Below are 19793 nucleotides of genomic sequence, written 5' to 3' on the forward strand. Positions count from 1 at the left end.
ATGTGGCAAATTTTGGCCAAAAAAAAACCCCACTTTATCTGCTGGTAAGCTAGTATGTTCTTAATCTTATCAAAACTTACCTCTAGATGGAAATTATTGGTGTGGAACATGACATAAGTTCCTGTCTTAAATGTCTGTAATCCATATCCAGTAAAGTTGGTGAATTTGCCTTGCATCTCTGCCATACAAGCCATTGGTGAATCTTGTGGAATATCAGGCATTCTGTGCTCACAAAACTGTCCATAGTAACCAGTAGTACAGCTGCTGCAGTCAGGGGTTCCTTGCCAGTTACTCTCACAAATACAGGTATTGGTCTCACTGTTACAATTACCATGCAAATTACATGGTCTGGATATTCCCCCTGGACATGTATTGGAACAAGTTGGCCCAGAAAATCCTTGATGACATGTACATTCATTTGTTGCTGGATCCCAATTCCCTTGCATACACTGCTGGTTACAATCGTCTCCATTCCAAACTGGGAAATCCCTGTTTGGGAAATCATTGCACATACTCTGAGTTGGAGGTTCAGGAGGGCCCATTAGTGTATCACATGCCCCACCAAATGCCATCATGCTATCCATACTGAAGTCAGGTTTGTCAGAGACTTTCACATCGTCCATACATGCCATTTCAAAGAAAGCTTTTCCTTCTGGTAAATCTCCACAAGTCTGAGCAAGTGCACTATTACTCATTAACTCAGTACACATTTCTTTTACCATTTCATCAATAGCTCCAAACATTTCAAATCCCATCTCTGTAGTGGGTGCATTCATCTGCATGTATGGTGGTGCAGTAGGAACCCAGCTTGCCCCATCTGGCGACATGCTCATTTCATGGCCTGTGATAAAATCAGGAACGACTGTTCCTTCTCCTGGTCCAAAGTTAAAGCCCATTGTCAACCCATCTTGTGGTCCATTTATTGGTATCTGAGAATGTAGCATTATATCAGCAGGGTCCAATGTTGTGTCAAACAGCAGCATTCTATCTATATCTCCAATGAAAACTCCTGGTGGTGGAGGACTGATTTGGTCAGGTGGTGTCTGCCACTGTCCAGCAATTAAACTTCCTCGTTCAGGCATTAGATTCAGTCCAATATTAACCATTGAGGAATCCATTACACCATTGTCATGTACATAACTCAAACGGACATCACCAGTTGCATTATTGTATGACATTGCCATAGTTGTCCACTGGTCTGTTTGTACTGGTATTCCCGTTGGGTGTGATACATCATCCACACGTACATTAAACTCACCCCCTTCAATAGTTACTCCCATTGTACTGTCTTTACTAAACGACATTACTGTACCACCATTTCCATTCTGATCAAGTTCATGGATTTTCATGGTCATTTCTACAGTCATATTTTCTCCAATAAAATCTTCTGAGAGCGGCATAGTAGATACCCAGCTGTTATTAAGTGAAACACCAACAGAAGTGGCTATCTCAGGATTAGAATCTTTAAATATACTGGACTCAAACGGAACCATAAAGGAATCAAGATGGTTGTCTATAGCATAAGTTGGTAGACGGTTTGATGTTGATGACAGGGCTAATCCTTGTTTCTCTATAAGACATTGGTAATCAGTGGGACTACATGAATGTGATTGAGGTGTACATGATCCAAACAAACCACTTGAGCCAGAACACCCTGATTGAGGTGTAGACATATCCACATTCATGTAATCATTGGATGCTGTGACTGTCATTTCAAACCCATTGGAAGAATGTTGCATCTTGTAAACATCTGAATCCATAGGTGTAATAGAGTAGCCATTAGAAAGACTTAAACTGGTACCAAGAACTTTCTCTTCTCCATTGACAAAAACTGTTCCATCATTGACAGGACTGAAGGTAACAGTATCACTTGGTGTTTGTACTGCTATTCCTGTTACAGCTGTATTAAAGTTTTCTGTTGCTCCTGTCTGAACCTGAACGTCTATTCCTAATGATGGATTATTGTATCCTGAGTATATTCCTTGTCCTTGGAAATTAAATCCAGCTCCATCAAGTGTAGAGACATGTCCGTTTCCAGTTATTCCGCCATAATATTGTGACTGTCCAGGGACTTTAGGTTGTACAGAGATTGAACAGCCTACACCATACCATCCTTCTTTACAAGTAGTGCAGTTTGGCGCTGCCCAGTTTGTCTGACATTCACATTGTCCTGTTGCAGTATCACATTTCCCATGGGTGTTGCATGGATTCAATGCCCCTCCAGGACATATACTACTACATGATGTTCCCCAATATCCTTTGTCACATATGCAAGAGGAGCCTCCATCTGAACTTCCGTGATCACATGGGATAGAGCAATCATCCCCAATGTAACCAGGGAATGGTGATGAGAACTCATTACAAAGGCTTTGTGCTGGCCATTCTTCTGAGAATCCTAGTTCAACAGACATGTCAGCCATACCAGTTATCACAGGAAGAGCAGCATCCAGGGAACCAGCTCCTGCAGCATCACTGATACATGTAGCTTCATAGAAACTCAACATAGATCTAGATGGTCCAGCTTGAGTTCCCAGGTCAGAGTTTGTTATCAGGCTACTGCATTTATCAACAGCCTCAATTTGATCAGAGTAATCCGTAAAAGAATGGAAAGCTGGAATAACTGGTGGTTCAAAGGGAGCTGTTGAGAACTGTGATTTTATTGGTTGATGGAGTACTCCATAGTCTATAACAGGTATATTTATAGCATTCATCTCATCTTTCAGAGTTGTAAGACTAGGGTCATCAAATTTATGATAGCTGACAAGATTAGCTGTTTCTTGTGAATTTCCAGTATCTATTGGTTTAAAACTTTGTTCTTGGACTTCTTCAAAATCGAGTGCTTTGTCATATAATTTCAACTCATCCATTTCTCCAATGTAGTACTGTTCATATGGTTCAGGAGTGGACGACGATATTGGTGGGTTGACAGGATGTCCAAGTCCGATGTAGCCATCATTCTCAAATGGTTTTGTATCCAGGAAGGAGAATGTTTTCTGATCTGTAGTACCATCTGGTCTTGTTACGTATGTAGTCAGTTCTGATGGAGCACTGTAGTAAGATGTTGATATTTCGTGCCATTCACCTGGAATGACAGGTATTTCTGTATCATATATCTGATCCCCAATTTTATGTTTGATTGTTTCATCAATATAAGTTGTGAACTCTGAGTTAGTGTCATATGTAGTTATAACTCCTCCATCATTATTTTCTGGTTTGATGGCAACACTCATGGTGAAATCCTGATCATTGCTTATAATATCCTTTAGAAAGCCTGTCTTTATTACTGAGTTGTTAAAGTACAGACTGCTCCCGGCTGTGGATACATTTCTGGACTCTCCATACTCATTGTTGTTGTATAAGGCATCAAATGAACTATCAGATACTGGAACTTTAAACTTTTCTGGATCTGTATCGAGTACTGTATCTGTAGGATTACATGAACCAATCAGAGAATCCTGAGTCTCACAAACACTAGGATCTGTTGTCACCTGCACATTTAGTTGGTCATCAGATGTCCTGATTGATACATCAAAGTATTCTCCTGTTGTTGGAGTGATTGTATATTCGGTTTCAGATTCCCTATTGATCACTAAGTCACCAACATTCCTTTCAGTTTCTTCACCAAAGTCAAGAATTTCACCATCAACAATAACAATAGGATCTTGATCCTCTGTGTAAGGTGATCTAATAACTACATTGTTATCACCGTAATCCACTGATACGGCTGTTGGACACACAGATTTACTATTGTAGCAATAATCATTTTTTAGCTGTACATTTGGTGAGGTGGACACATCTTCCGATTTCATTAAAGAAAATTCTCCTGGTTCTTTAAAGCTGAAGAAACCATTGTTGAAAGTCTGAATATTTCCTTGACCAAAGACAGATGCAGTATATGTGGTGGTAGGTTTAGCTACAGTCTCAGGAGTTGTGGATATTGGTGGAACTGTTGGAGTTGTTGATATTCCTGCATCTGCAGTGGTGGTTGTTGTTGTTGTAGATTTTGTTGTTCCTCCACTAGCTACTGTTCCTGTTCCTCCTAGAGATGATTCAGTAGTAACCTCTCCCTCTGTTGTTGTTGTTGCTGCTGCTGTAGTAGATGTTGTGGTTATATTCTGAATGATTGGTAAAATTTCATCACAATTATCTCCTACCCATGGACCTATACAAGTAGCACAGTTAGTTGCAACTTCAAATTTGGGATCACAATAACATGTTCCAGTGTCTTTCTGACAATAACCATGGCTGTTACAAGGATCAATCAATCCTCCTTCACATTCCTGGTCACATGACTCTCCCCAGTATCCTTCAAAGCAGGCACACTCATTATTGTATGGCTTACCAAATTTACATTGGTATATACAGACTTCTGAATAGTACTGACTTGTTTTATCATCACATAGTTCTGCCAGTGGGTGAGTAGCTGGCTCAACAACTGTTTGGCAGTACTCAGCAAATGAGTAAATACTATTTGTAAATGATTGTTCATCTGCTTTGAACATGATATCATCCACACATGAATCATAGTAGTAATTAGCTATTCCATCACCCATAGCAGAACACGTTGTTGCTAGATGCGAGTCAAAAAATAAACTTTTACATTTTTCCTTAGCGTTTTCTTTTAATGTTTCATCAACAGGGACTTCTTGAACATCACCATTTACAACCATATCAGATTGGGTCCAAAACACACCTTCTTCAGGCAAAGCAATTCTATTTCCACCGACTAAATCTACTGCATCTGATCCTGACCCCTCTGAGAACACCCAGTTAGTTGTCAGTTCAGGGAATTCATTAGTTACTCTGTTATCTGCTGTGTAGAGCACTTCAAACATTTCCAATGTTCTATTCCATGTTTTAACCTCTCCTATGTTTCCTGTATAAGTTCCAAAATCAACTGGAGCAGAACTATCATCCCATTTTCCCATTTTCATAATTCCACCAGTATCTAGTGCATTTGACTCAACCTTGACTTCTGTCATAGTCTGAATTCCATCATCATTATTTACGTATATTTTCAAATCATTTGTTTTGTTGTTGAATGCTAATGAAACTGTGTTCCATTCATTGGCAAGTGGAACATAGCCAACATCAATTATCTGTTCTCCCCATTGGACATGAATTGTATCATTTAAGTAAATACTAACAGAATCTTCCTTTAAATATGCCAAAATTAAACCTTCGTTTTCATTTTCTTTTGGCTGAAACTTGACCTGTAATGTTGTGCTTCCATCACTACCAAAAATGTTATGAAGTTGAGAAGAAGTAGATCCTGAGCCATTGAATGCCAAAGAAAAGCTGCCACCACTTGGTATTTTCGGTTCTTCTATTCCATCCTGTTTGTATTGGAAACCAGTTGCACTCTCAACATCAATCTTATAATTGTTGAAAAATTCTCCATTGATGACATCCTTTGATATATCCGTCACGGGTACTACCATTCCATCAGTTAGTACAAAATCATTGTTAACATTTCTGTCACAGTTTCCGCATGGGCCTTCTATTGCTGAGCTACATGATGCTGTTTTGAATTCAGCATATAATTCCAGGAAAGAACCACCATGCTTAATGGTTATCACATTATCACCAAAGACTATTTCTAATGTGTATGGACTCTTTTCTATAACTTCTACATCAGGGGTCAAGGTTACAGATCCTGATAGATCTATCTGTTGCTCATTTATGAAAAACTTGGAACTTCCACTGCTTGAAATTGGTGATGCAACTGTAAAATTCTTTAAACTAGTTTCAATCCAGATCTGTTTCAAACAAAGTGCCTGATGCTCTGCACAAGGTAAATGTCTTATATATACAGTCAACATTGAGTTCTTCAAAAACAGAAATTCTCCAGATGTTTCTAACTGGTAACTTTGACCATCAAACATGGTAAAATGACCTTGTCCAAACAGGGAACAAGTGTAAGCTGAAGACGATGCTGGAATCGTTGTCAAGGCAACATCACAATCAACACCATACCATCCGGTACTACAGTCTGCACAGTCTGCCCCGGTAAACTTAGCCAGACACTCACAGGTTCCATCTACAGTAGAACAAGTTCCACCTCCACAAGGTAATCCACGAGAGAATGGACAGACATCACTACAGGTGGCGCCCCAGTATCCTAAATCACATACACACTTGTAATTTGTGAATGTACCAGATACACAAACAAACGAGCATGACTCTCCTGTCCAGTCAGGGAACTGTCTTGAACCAAAACTATTACAGAAATCTTTGGCTGGTGAATCTGGGTCATCAACTGATATTCCACATATCTCAGATAAAGCCAATATGACCTCCATGGTTTCTGCTGTGTCTTTCAGGACATGACCATTAAAAATACAGTCTTTGTACATGTATTCTTGTACCTGTGGTCCCTCATCAGCACAAGCAACATTGAATTTTTCAGAGTAGATTGCCTGGTTACAGAAATCAGTAAGGCTTGGATCTATATCATCTGGATGGGAGAAAACATCATATATTCCTGTATCTGGGATTTCTGCCACATAATCTACCAGTATACGTTCAGGTTTAGACCATGGTTCCTTTGGCATTGTTATCTCTAATCCTCCTACAGAGTCTGTCAGTGTTGATCCTGTTCCAGAGTTCATGTTCCAGTTATTTGATAAACCCTCTTCAGAACCAGATAAAACACTGAAAGCATTCTGTCTTAATTCGTTTACAGTCCTTTCATCTTTCCAGATTCTCAAATCATCGAATTCACAGATACAGTTCCAATTAACACCAGTTCTATCTTCACTAGGATAATTCCATTGGCCAAGCATGACATCACCTCCTGGTTTTACAGGTATAGGACTATCATCAGGAATCTCTAGAACATCTTGACTCATCTGAAGATCATCTCTGATGAGGTATGTTTTCAACAGACGTGTATCATTGTTCCAGACTATGCTCAAATCGTACCATTTATCCTCTTCTACCTCTAAGTTTTCTAATTTGAAAATTTCTCCATTCTTATGTATAGATATCTTGCCATCACATATCAATGTAGAGAATACATCCTCTTCTACCTTGTTAGAGTATATTGTCTGACATTCAGCTGTAGCTTCTTTCAGTTTAAATTTAATCTCAAAGGTTGATTTGGTCTCAGTAAATGAATTCAGTGTTTCTGTCACCATATTGGACCTGTTAGTTTTCAGACCATATCCACCAGCATTTGAAACAGGTAGAATACTACTGAACATTGATGAACCACTAGTTGTAAAGGACTCAGCAAAGTTCTCATGTATGGACAGTGTGCTTAGGGTACTTCCCATTAATGTTTCACCTGATGCTGTTACAAAGTCGTCTGAGGAATTGCCATTGCAGCTGCTCAACATGCCAGAACTGCCATCACAAAGTGATAGTGAAGCTTCCACCGATACATCAAGATGATCTTCATAAGTGTCAATGTCAATAGTCATTTCGTCTCCAGCCTTGACCTGGAATCCTGTTGTTGATACTTGCACCAGTTGTATGTCACCATCAATAGTTACTCCATCACCTGCAACTACTGGTTCACCATCTATGTAGGTCGATGCTACCCCATTCAATACTGACACTACAGCAGTATGTTCACCTACTTGTATTCCTACAGACTGTGCACCAACACTGTTATAAAATTCCGAATTTGGTACTTGTAAAACATTAACCTTGATATTAGTTCCTGATGATAGTGGTGCAGAAATCAGTGTCTGTTCTCCAGGAATGTGGTTGTTATAAATAGCTCCATCAAAAGTTTCAAAATGTCCAGGGTAGAAAAGTTTAGATGTGTACTTGTTATCAACAGTTGTTTGTGTAGGTGTATTGATGATTGAACAATCTGTGCCCACATGTCCATCTTGACATGGCTCACAGTCATCCCCTCTTGATCCATCATAGCAGCTGCAGGTTCCATCCGTAGCATTACATGCACCATTGCCATAACAAGGATTGGTGGCTCCACCTAGACATTCATATTGACATTCAGATCCATAGTAACCAGTAAAACATTTACAGTGTCCAGTTTCTTCTGTAACATTATCCTGAAATCAAACATATTGAATCATAGTCAAGTTTGTAAACAAATGTGTAAATGATTCATAATTTTAAATACTGTAAATTCAGATACTATTGTGAGGTTTTATAATTTTGAATAATACAACTAGGTGACAATAGCAATAATAAGAACTTGCATCCAGATTTGTGATACATATATATCTGTATGCTGAATTTCCTGAAAAAGCAATTATTGATCTAACATTTTTGTCCTTTCTTCCAAAATTGCAATAATTTCTGATTGACAGTTTGCTTTACAGAAACAGCCTATTCATCTGTTTCTTTCATCACCTCTTACTTTTCAATGTGCATTGTTTTAATTATGATTAATAGTATATCCTTTTATAGTTTGCATTAAAACACATTTTTTTGGTGTATTTGTTCAAAGAATTGGGTGCAAATAACTGCTTCATTCTACAATCCTATTGATTTGCAGGTCTATATGTCTTTTTTATCTGTAATTTCAATATTCAAATCTGGTTATGTAATATTTTTTTTAATAACACAAAGGCAAATTTGTTGCTATAGCTCATTCGAGCTGTTGCATGAAGAAGACAAACTTACTAGATGTGGAGTTGATGTACAAATCTTTGAGGAGTCTCCAATATCTGTGGTATACAAATGTGTTCTCCACCATCTGTTGGCAAAAGATGACAACACATTCCATGACACATCTGATGTACCATCAAACCTACAAATAATACAAATGCTGTCATTAATGGAATAGAACTGTTAACTCTCTTATAAAGAAAAATTATATGAAATTTGAGTTGATAAAAGACTTGAAAATGATGCATAATGTTTATTTTATAAAAGCAATCTTGTGAAGACTTATGAACAGGCTAAAGAATAAACAACATTGATTAAAGAATATATATTGAGAATTACTTTTTATTCATATACTACATAGTGTTTTATTGGTATAGTACATAGCTTGTGGATTTATTGTACAATTTAATAAATTTAAGATAATTAAATAATTAACAAAATTTAGTAAAACAAGAGTGCACACACTGAAATGTCTCGCCTTCTTTACTAATCATTGATATATCAACGTTACATTAACCAAGATAACTAAACAAAGACCAATGAACCATGAACATGGGGTCAAGGTCAGATGAACCATGCCAGACTGACATGTACAGGTAACAATGCTTCAATAAAACAAATATAGTTGATCTAACATGCCTAATACTTATAGTTTAATAAAAATAGACCAAAACACAAAAACTTAACACTGAGCAATGAACTGTGAAAATTAGGTCAAGGTCAAATAAAACCTGTGCGACTAATATATAGATCATAAAATATTTCCATACACTTAATATAGTTGACTTATGGCGTATAGTATTTGATAAAAAGACCAAAACTGAAAAAATTAACTTTGACCACTGAACCATGAAAATGAGGTCAAGGTCAAATGACATCTGTCCGCTACACATGTTCACCTTACAATCATTCCATACAACAAATATAGTAGACCTATTGCTTAAAGTATGAGAAAAACAGACCAAAACACAAAAACATAAATTTAACCACTGAACCATAAAATGAGGTCAAGGTCAGATAACACCTGCCAGTTGGACATGTACACCTTCCAGTCCTTCCATACGCTGAATATACTAGCCCTATTGCTTATAGTATCTGAGATATTGACTTGACCACCAAAACTTAACCTTGTTCACTGAGCCATGAAATGAGGTCGAGGCCAAGTGAAAACTGTCTGATGGGCATGAGGACCTTGCAAGGTACGCACATACCAAATATAGTAATCCTATTACTTATAATAAGAGAGAATTCAACATTACATTTTTTTTCAAGTGGTCACTGAACCATGAAAATGAGGTCAAGGACATTGGACATGTGACCGATGGAAACTTCGTAAAATGAGGCATCTATTTATAAAGTAAGAAGCATCCAGGTCTTCCACCTTCTAAAATATAAAGCTTTTAAGAAGTGAGCTAACAACGCCGCTGCCGTCGGATCACTATCCCTATGTCAAGCTTTCTGCAACAAAAGTTGCAGGCTCGACAAAAAACCCCAATTTTAGGAAGCGATCAGCAAGTAAAAGTGTTATTACTTTTAGAAATAGTATAAACTTACTTGACAGAAAGGCCATATTCTGTTATTCCTGGTCTAAATTGTGTAGGTGGAACAACTGATGTCATGCCTCCTGACACATAATTTTCATTGGAATCAGTAACATACACGTTATGACCATTGGCATTGCTGTAGCCAAACCAAGCAGTATAGGATCCACCCACATCATTAGTGTAACATCTAAATATAACTTCTATGGCTTCTGTTTCTCCTGATCCATCATACATATCTGCATAATCTCCTTGCTTGTCTGTACAGGGTATAGTACAATGGCCAGGACCAACATAATCTTAAGTACAAGAAAATATGGTTATGGCTAAATGCCAAAAACAAACAAATTTTCTCAGTCTTATTATGTACCTGTATATGTTTATTTTTGTTATCAAATTTAGAAGGATCCTTCTTTTCATATCATGCCAATCATTCATTTAGATGAATCCTTATTCCTGGTCTAAATCAGTGAGTAACAGTAGCTTCCTTTGGCTTAGGTCCAGAAATTAAATATTTCTTCCTGTTTTCAAGCTGCCCTTGGTGAACTTTTTTATTTTCAAGGCCAATGTTTATCAAATATTTTAATTAAATTCACAGTGTCTATTTTTAGTTCAACTCAGGTTGAAAGATTGCTCTTCTATTGATTTTAACCTCACAACTTTTGCTTCAAATTTTTACTAGTACATAGAACGATTTTTAAAGTAACAGAATGGAATAGAGCCCATAAAGGAACAAACAAAACTATTTCAAGCTTCTAACCACATCACCTTAGTATACATGGGTCAAAGTCAATCATAAAAGAAACACTATTATAGTATAGCAATATAATATTTCCCATAGAAAGTAAGCAAAAGTTAGTGTGCAATAAATTCTATAAAATTTTACTCGGGACAATATTCCCCAATATTCATGCAATAACCCTATATCATTGAACAAAGGCATCCTAAGATCAAGTCTAATAACCTCATTTGACCTGATCACTTACCTGGGTCACAGTCAGTACAAAAAGGTAAGCCCCATCCAGTTACACAGGCATCACAAGCTTCTCCGGTCCAGTGTCCATTGGTGTGGTCATCATAACACTCACAGACATCTCCCCCTGTGGTCAATAAATAAAAGTATTCAAAGATCAAATCAACATAATTATCCTTAGCACCAATATCTTATAGACTTATAGAATTATTTGACATAAAAATCAAATAAAATTAAACCATGTTTAACTGTTTTGAAAGTGGGCTAAAACTTATGTTTCCTTTCATTTCTATATGTCACTATGGCAAAAAAAACAGCTTTTAGAAACATATCCTAGTACTGAAAAGGTATTGTCATGTCAAATAAGTTGATAATAATATCTTGTTTTGGTTGGATTTTTTAACTTTCAATATATTTAACCATTTATGATATTGTGCACTTAAAAAGTCTTGTCATGGATGTTCAGAAATATGGTTAAGGCTTTGGGATTTAATTATTCTTACCTAGTTCTGTGGCATAACCATGAAGACATAGAACACTACATGTTGTATTGTAGCCAATGTATCCTTCTTCACATTGTTCACAACTGCCTCCAGTAAAATGAGTAACACACGTATCACAAGATAAACCAGTGAAACCATGCTCACAGACACACACAGGAGCTATATTTCCATCCAATAATAAACAGTCCCCTGTAAAATTGAAAGACAATTTCTTATCAAATATTTGGTAAACATATTGGCAGTTTTGTATATGTCATATCAAGATAATTGTTCAATTTGTTTTTTTACAGGAGCAAAATAGTGTAGCAATTTACATCAACAGAAATCCTTCAACAATATTGTTCAATGAGGTTTAACTGATCTGTCTTGTTGTTTTTATCATGTTGAAAAAAGTTATTTCACAAGCAACTCAAGTAAGTAATACATATATTCAATCCATATCTGCCCTGTTATTATTCTCCTGTTTGAATCTTGGGATAATAACAGGACAGATACATACAAAGACATGTACTTATATATTTATCACAGTAATCACAAAGTTATACCATGAAAACATGGTAACAGATACATCATTTGACATTCAAAATGACCTTCAAACTTGAAATCCTAGTCAGTGAAGTTATCTTAGGATGTGTGTTATCTGATATGAAGCATTCTTACCATTCCCACTACATTTGGGTGAGCCAGGACAAATGAAATCAGAGCAGTCCTCTCCCTCAAATCCTCCATTACAGACACAGACTGAGGCATTGTCTTTTCTTATACACAGACCATAGTCATTACAATCTGGTTCACCTGAAATGTTTAAGGTATAACATTTTATCAACATCATAAGGCATTTGTTTCCTGGAACGTAAACAATGGATAATGCCAGGAATTATATTACTGTTATATATTTCAGGTATGTATATCCTGACAAGAAGCCAGTTTACTGTACAACACATGCCAAAATTAAAGAACCTTAGTGAGCGTGCTCACCTACCCCACGTCCCCACATTGTCATTGGAGAAATCAAATAAATGTAAGAAAAAAAATTGTATAAGAAAAAAAATGAATCATAATTTCCTATCAATATGCACATCTACATAGTATGTCCTTATTATCTTAAAAGGTTTCATGGAATTCTGCTGTGTATTTTCAGAGGAGTTGTGATGACAAACTGTTGAAGTAGTACATTGAAGCAAATTAGTTCAAAGGGACGTAACTCCTGAGGAAAAAATTGAATCGTAATTTCCTGTCGATATGCACATCTACATAGCATGTCCTTATTAACTGAAAAGGTTTCATGAAATTCTGTTGTGTCGTTTGAAAGAAGTTGTGATGACAAACTGTTGCAGTAGTACATTAAAGAAATAAGGTCAAAGGGGTGTAACTCCTAGAAATAAAATTGAATCGTAATTTCCTGTCGATATGCAGAACTACATAGTATGTCCTTATTATCTAAAAAGGTTTTGAGAAATTCTGTTGTGTGGTTTGAGAGGAGTTGCAATGACAAACTGTTGAAGTAGTACATTAAAGTAAATAAGTTCAAAGGGGCGTAACTCCTAGAAAAAAATTGAATCGCAATTTCCCGTCGATATGCACAACTACATAGTATGTCCTTATTATCTGAAAAGGTTTCAAGAAATTCTGTTGTGTGGTTTGACAGGAGTTGCAATGACAAGAAACAGGACTGACGGACGGGTCAAAAACATTATACCCTCCGCAACCCGTTGCGTAGGGTATAAAACAATTTAGTATACAACACATGACAAGAAACAAATAAACTATACAACACATGACAGACACAAGTTTACTATACAACACATGACAAGAAACCAGTTTACTGTAAAACACATGACAAATAACCAGTTTTTTGTACAACACATGCCAATTTTTTTTTAATTATACAACACATGCCAAGAAACCAGTTTACTGTACAACACATGACAAGAAACCAGTTTACTGTACAACATGTGACAAGAAACAAATTAACTATACAACACATAACACGAAACCAGTTTATTATACAACAAATGACAAGAAACCAGTTTACTGTACAACACATGACAAGAAACCAGTTTACTGTACAACACATGACAAGAAACCAGTTTACTGTACAACACATGACAAGAAGCCATGTTAATGTACAACCCATGACAAGAAACCAGTTTTATTGTACAAGACACGCAGAAAAAACAATTTACCGTACAACACATGATATAAACCAGTTTACTCTCCAACACATGACAAGAAACCAGTTTACTGTACATGTACAACATGTGATAAGAAAATAGTTTACTGTACATCACATGACAAGACAAAAGTTTACTATACCATACATTACAAAAAACAAGTTTACTGTACAACACATGCAAAGAAACCAGATTACTGTAAAAAACATTATAAGAAACCAGTTTACTGCACAACACATGACAAGTGACAAGTTTACTGTACAATACATTACAGGAAACCAGTTTACTGTACAATACATAAGAAACCAGTTTACTGTACAACACATGAGAACGCCAGTTTACAGTACAACACTTTAGTTATGTATTGTAAATCACTACAAAATCTCTTTTTATGCATTTTTAATGGCAGGTTCAACTTGAAGCCACTGACAAGCTACATCAGTTGTAGACTGAGGATATGCAGTGAAAACAATGGAGTTATTTCATCAAATCTCCAGTATTTCTTTCAAAGGATGTGCATAACCCTAAATTATTATTTTTTTTGTAAATTCAACTGGACAGTTCTTACTACATAGGGATCTTGAAGATACCCTTCCTCATAATGAAAGTACATTTTGATAAAACATCTTGTCTCTTATATAAGGTTGAATAACAGGGAATCAGACACACATGAAAACATACCTGGACAATCTGTTATTTCACAGTGATCTCCTGTGTAACCTTCTTCACAAATACATGTCTCATTGATACACTGGCCGACATTAGAGCATTCTGTCTGACAACCTGAATCTGAGTAACACAGGTCACACACACAAGTTGTAGAAAAGGAGGGAGACTCTACGCCATGTACACATGGATATTCACATGCTGGTCCCATTGTGTTGTTACAGTTCACACATTTTGGTGGGAAATAGTTTTCAACATCACATGTACCTGAGAAAGGAAAAAAGTACAAAATAAACTAATGACATAACATTATATGATACTTCAAACTAAATTATTGTAGACCTTTCATGCCAGTTTTGTAATAATTTATTTTAACATTTCCTACCTATGTTGACGATTTCTTATTGGATGATATAATATTTTGTAATATCAGCCTTTTTTTTATTTGTGCGATTCACTCTGAGATGGTGTATAGGCTGCAATAGCCCATGTCATCACAAAAATATGTGTCTCATGTTTTGGATTAAAAATTTCAACAGATAATATTCTGAATTAAAAGCTTCCTTTTTTTCTCCCAAAGTTCCTGGGTACAGACATGTTCCATTATACCTGTTGCTGTAGGGATCATCATACCAACCAGCTGTATCAAAATCCTGGTGCGTGACTTATTGCTGTATTGAAGACCCATTGGTGGCCTTTGGCTGCTGTCTAATCTTTGGTCGGGTTGTTGTCTCTTTGACATTTTCCCCATTTCCATTCTCAATTTTAGTCCCTTTTCCACCAGCCAGTTATATGTCATAAGTCCAGTCAATAAGATTTTCATGGCTAAATAGAACTGTACTTACCAAGACCATTGCAGTCAGGGTCACCATAGCAGTCAGCTGTTTCACATCCGTCCCCTTTCCACCAGTTATCACAATCACATGTCTGATCACTCAGAGTACAGATACCTCGAGATGTGCAACTACCTAATTCTGGCTGAGCTGTGTCTCCTGGACAACCTCTATCTGTACAATCATCTCCTGTTTAAAAGATAAAAGATTTATAGTCATCATGGTCATTGACTAAATCTGGGGACTACATACACAATTTGGTATCATGATGCATTTTGATAATTTTCATATCTGATGTTATCAACCTTTTCAACACTTGACATGATTTAGGGAGCTACCATTTGATTTTTATGGGGGGGGGCATTTTTTTTTAGTTGTTATCTCTGTCATGCCTTTTTATTTTTCACTCTATCCGGTCCTGCTTTTTTTTTTTTTAGTTTATCCTGACTTTTTTTACATAAATTGTCATCCTGACTTTTTTTTTTTGCAAGTGTCTCATCCTGCTTATTTTTTACTCAAAACTCCTGTCCTGCCTATTTTTTTCAAATTTCATCCTAGCCCCCCCCCCCCCCCCCCCCCCCCCCCATAAAAATCAAATGGTAGCTCCCTTAGAATATTTGACTTAACAGTATTTGAACCATCATGTGAGATCATGTAAAATGTGAATCATATATGCCAATGATGTGCATAAAGTGCATCACAGGTCTTCTATATGTCTAAAATGTTGATTCAGCCTTAGGTATCAAGTCTAAAAAAAAGGCAGTAATTTTTTTTTTATAGTTTTGTTCCATTCTGAAGTTGAACATAAAATATGACAATGTTAAACTTTCTGTAAGAGTAGAAAAAATTTTCAGGATTGGCATATTCTTATCATTTTAATAAAATGACAACTTACCCCACCATGCTGTTTCACAAACACAGGTTCCATTATCACATGCACCATGGCTACCACAGAGGACATCACAAGCTACTCCTGAATAACATGGTTCACACAGACAAGAGTAGTCAGACTGAGGAGTACCATGGATACAAGGTGAGGCACAAGACACTCCTGTCCATCCATCGTTACAGACACACGTAGGTAGATCTCCGTCAGTGTTACAAGTACCATTACCATTACAGTCTGGTTCTCCAGGGCAGTCAGCAACATTACAAGTATCAGTGGACCAACCTGCATCACAGCGACATTCTCTGGAAATAGGGTTACAATTACCATGACCACTGCACGGCTCATCCACTCCAGGACAAGAAGCAGTTCTACATGTGTCACCCCAGTAGGCATACTCACAAACACATGTATCATTGACACATGTTCCATGACTATTACATACAATGTTACAGGCGTCTCCAGAGTTACAGGGACTAGCACATACACAGATACCACTGTTCATTGGTTCCTGGATACCGTTACAAACCTCATTACATGACTCACCCATCCATCCTACGTCACAACTTGTACATTTAGGTCTAGATAGAGTTGTGTTACATACACCTCTATGGTTACAATCATCGGGACAGTTTGACTGTTCACATCCATCACCTTTCCATCCCTCGTAACATGAACAACTTCCATCAGCAGCATTACACTGACCATTACCACTACAATCTTCATCCCATCCTGGACAACCTGGTAATTCACAGTAGTCTCCTCTTCCTCCATTAAATCCACAGTCACACACATCATTGGTACAGTTCCCAGTACCAGAGCAAAGCTCTGTGCAATAGAAGTCATTATAGCACGGATCACAGTCACATGATTCTCCATTGTATGCACCATGTTCACATTTGTATTGACAAGCAGCACCGAAGTAAGTATCATTACAGACACATACAGGTTCTCCTTCAACCACATCACAGCTTCCAGCACTATTACAGTCCTGTGGACAATAGTGAAGGTGGCATCCAATACCCTCCCATCCACTGTTACACAAGCAGTCTCCACTTATACATGCACCATTACCAGAACAGTCTACATCGTAACCAGGGCAACCTTTTATTTGACAGAAATCACCACGATAACCATCAAATCCACAGTCACAGGTACCGTTGACACAAGAACCTTGGTCTGAACACAATGCATCACATTCCACACCATAGTAACAAGGATCACAGGAGCATGTCCATACACCATCAAGAGATCGTATTGCAACTCCATATATACATTTGTATTCACAGCTATCTCCCATGTAAGGGTACTCACAATCAAAACATCTTGGGTCACCTCCCTCTGGTGGTTCCATACATGTGGAATTAACACCATTACAATCTGGACTTCCTTCACAATCGGGTGTATCACAGGCCACTCCTAACCAGAATGGGTCACAATCACATTCCCCTGAAGCTTGATTACATGTGCCATGACCTTGACATGGGTTAGGCCAGCCTGGACAACTAGGTTGGTCACATTTTTCTCCATCCCATTTTCCATAGTAATCACATTCACATTCACCTGCATCGTCACATATTCCGTGGTTTGAGCATTCTAAGTGACAGTGTACTCCAGTGACACAGGTCTTGTCACACACACAGCTGTCTCCACTACCAGTCCCATTGTAACAGGCCTTTTCACAATAGTCTCCAAACCAGTCAGATGTACAATTACAAACACCACCAGCAGTACAGTTTCCACTGTCTGGCCCTTAAAAACAGATTCACATTTTGCAATTTAAAAGCTTGTTAATTAACATACAATATTTAAGTTTAAAATACACCTATGTTTGCCAAAGGATATCAAAAGTGTTTTTGGCTTATATTGGCATTGCTTACTAAGTCTGAAATAGTTGAAGAATTTTTTTTTTAAATCTATATAATTGACTTTACTTATCTTTTTCTAATAATGTGAGTGAAGATCATTATATTTGAGAACATTTTACGCTATCCTTTTCATTGGATTTGAAGGCAAAATTCTATGAAAAAACCTCAGATTACTTCTTTCGCATTAGATAATTCCCTTTATTATAGACAATTGTGTATACAAATAAATTTATTGTGCACAAGATGAAATACTGCATGGCTATTTCTACTAGATTACCACTTTTTGGAATTATTAGCCTGGTCCCTTTGATAACTTTTACTGTTTTAGAAAGAAAAAGAACACATAAACAATCACTTTTAAACATTGATGAACAATCAGCTAAGATGTACTCTGTTTGGTGAGTTTTGATATAATTTTTATTAACAGGTTACACTTACCACTACATTCAGGTGTTCCAGGACAAGTGGGTGTGGCACAGTCATCTCCTCTCCACCCTGGGTAACATGTACATACACCTAGGGCACTGTTACAACTTCCCTGTTGGTTACATGCTCCATCCTCACCAGGACAACCTGTTTCCTCACATAGTTCACCCACCCAGCTGTTTCCTAGAAAATAAATATAAATGTCAATATGTGAAAGTAACAATCTTCTGAAAATAAAATATTTCTAAAAGACATACAAGAACAAATCCTACTTTTCTAGACATTTATTCAAAGATTTGTCAAAATATTCCATTTTTAATGTCCAACCAAAACTTGTCAATTTATTTGCAATCATTTTTTTATCAGCTCACATCAATGAAATATATTAGAGTAGGTATAAAATATGGTCCTTTGCACTGTCACCAATATACATCTATTTTCAAGGTCTCAAATGCATCACACAGAAAGGAGTAAATATAAAGTCATTGAACTTCCCACTAATTTTAAGAAATATCCTTTAGAAACATTGAAAAAAAAATAAGTAGATGGATATATTTTGACATCAAGCAAAGCTCAAACAAATCAAGCAAATTAAAATGGGATCAAATAAATGAAAATAATTGTATACCTGGTTCGGTTGTAAAACAGTCACATGTTGAATTAACACAGATTCCATTTCCAGAACATTCCAGTTCACAACCTGCTCCAGTATAACAATCCAAACAGTTACAAAAGCTGTTGTCAGCATTCACCCAGCCATTCTCACAGGGTTTACTACAGTCTTCTGTGTACCAACCCTACAAAATAAAGAGACATTCATCTTCTTATTTCATATCTTATCTGATTTTGTTATTTATGCTCACTAAATATTTACTTAAAATTTTGTGAAATGAAAATACAGTTTATTTGCATAATACATTTACTAAAGAGAGATAAAAGGCAACTTTTATTAATGGGAGACAACTTTTGGAACTAATATATTTCTGCTTTTCCAAAATTTAAAAAAAAATCTTAATATTAAAATATCAAAAGATCTTCGTATGATCCTACTGTATTTCTCATACTTATGCAAAGTATGTTTAATCTTGGTCTTACCTCCAGGCATGCACATTCAGGAAGAACCCTATCTGTTCCATTACAGAAACCATTGCCCTCACAGCCACCAGGACAGTCAGGGATATCACAGGCATCTCCAGTCCAACCTGTAACATACAATAAGTTAAGTTAGACAACTATTGCCTTCACAGCTTCCTGAATAGTCAGGGATTTCATTTACATCAAAAATTCCATCTGTGAAAATAATTTTTGCAAACAGAAATAATAAAAATAGAAAAATA

At 36.7% G+C, this 19793-nt stretch overlaps 1 protein-coding gene and 1 long non-coding RNA gene across 2 annotated transcripts in view; both read right to left on the minus strand.

Annotated features, from left to right (window-relative positions):
• The window catches only part of LOC134704836 (uncharacterized), a 33583-nt gene extending 15188 nt beyond the window's left edge, over nt 1-18395 (minus strand). The window contains exons 1-10 of the mRNA XM_063563620.1: nt 18386-18395; nt 16172-17914; nt 15289-15465; nt 14459-14710; nt 12264-12398; nt 11604-11792; nt 11114-11227; nt 10141-10426; nt 8602-8728; nt 81-8024 (exon numbers count right to left, since the gene is read on the minus strand). Of these exons, the coding sequence (XP_063419690.1) occupies nt 81-8024; nt 8602-8728; nt 10141-10426; nt 11114-11227; nt 11604-11792; nt 12264-12398; nt 14459-14710; nt 15289-15465; nt 16172-17914; nt 18386-18395 (10977 nt within the window). The remainder of the gene's footprint in view (nt 1-80; nt 8025-8601; nt 8729-10140; nt 10427-11113; nt 11228-11603; nt 11793-12263; nt 12399-14458; nt 14711-15288; nt 15466-16171; nt 17915-18385) is intronic.
• A 99-nt stretch (nt 18396-18494) lies between these two features.
• Nucleotides 18495-19666, minus strand: LOC134711253 (uncharacterized). Its single transcript, XR_010106159.1, has 3 exons — nt 19552-19666; nt 19085-19253; nt 18495-18639 (listed from the first exon to the last, which is right to left on the minus strand). It is a non-coding gene; the product is annotated as an uncharacterized LOC134711253 (long non-coding RNA).
• Nucleotides 19667-19793: the final 127 nt, after the last annotated feature.

The sequence above is a fragment of the Mytilus trossulus genome, chromosome 1 (assembly GCF_036588685.1).
Source record: "Mytilus trossulus isolate FHL-02 chromosome 1, PNRI_Mtr1.1.1.hap1, whole genome shotgun sequence".
In the NCBI taxonomy this organism is placed as follows: domain Eukaryota; kingdom Metazoa; phylum Mollusca; class Bivalvia; order Mytilida; family Mytilidae; genus Mytilus; species Mytilus trossulus.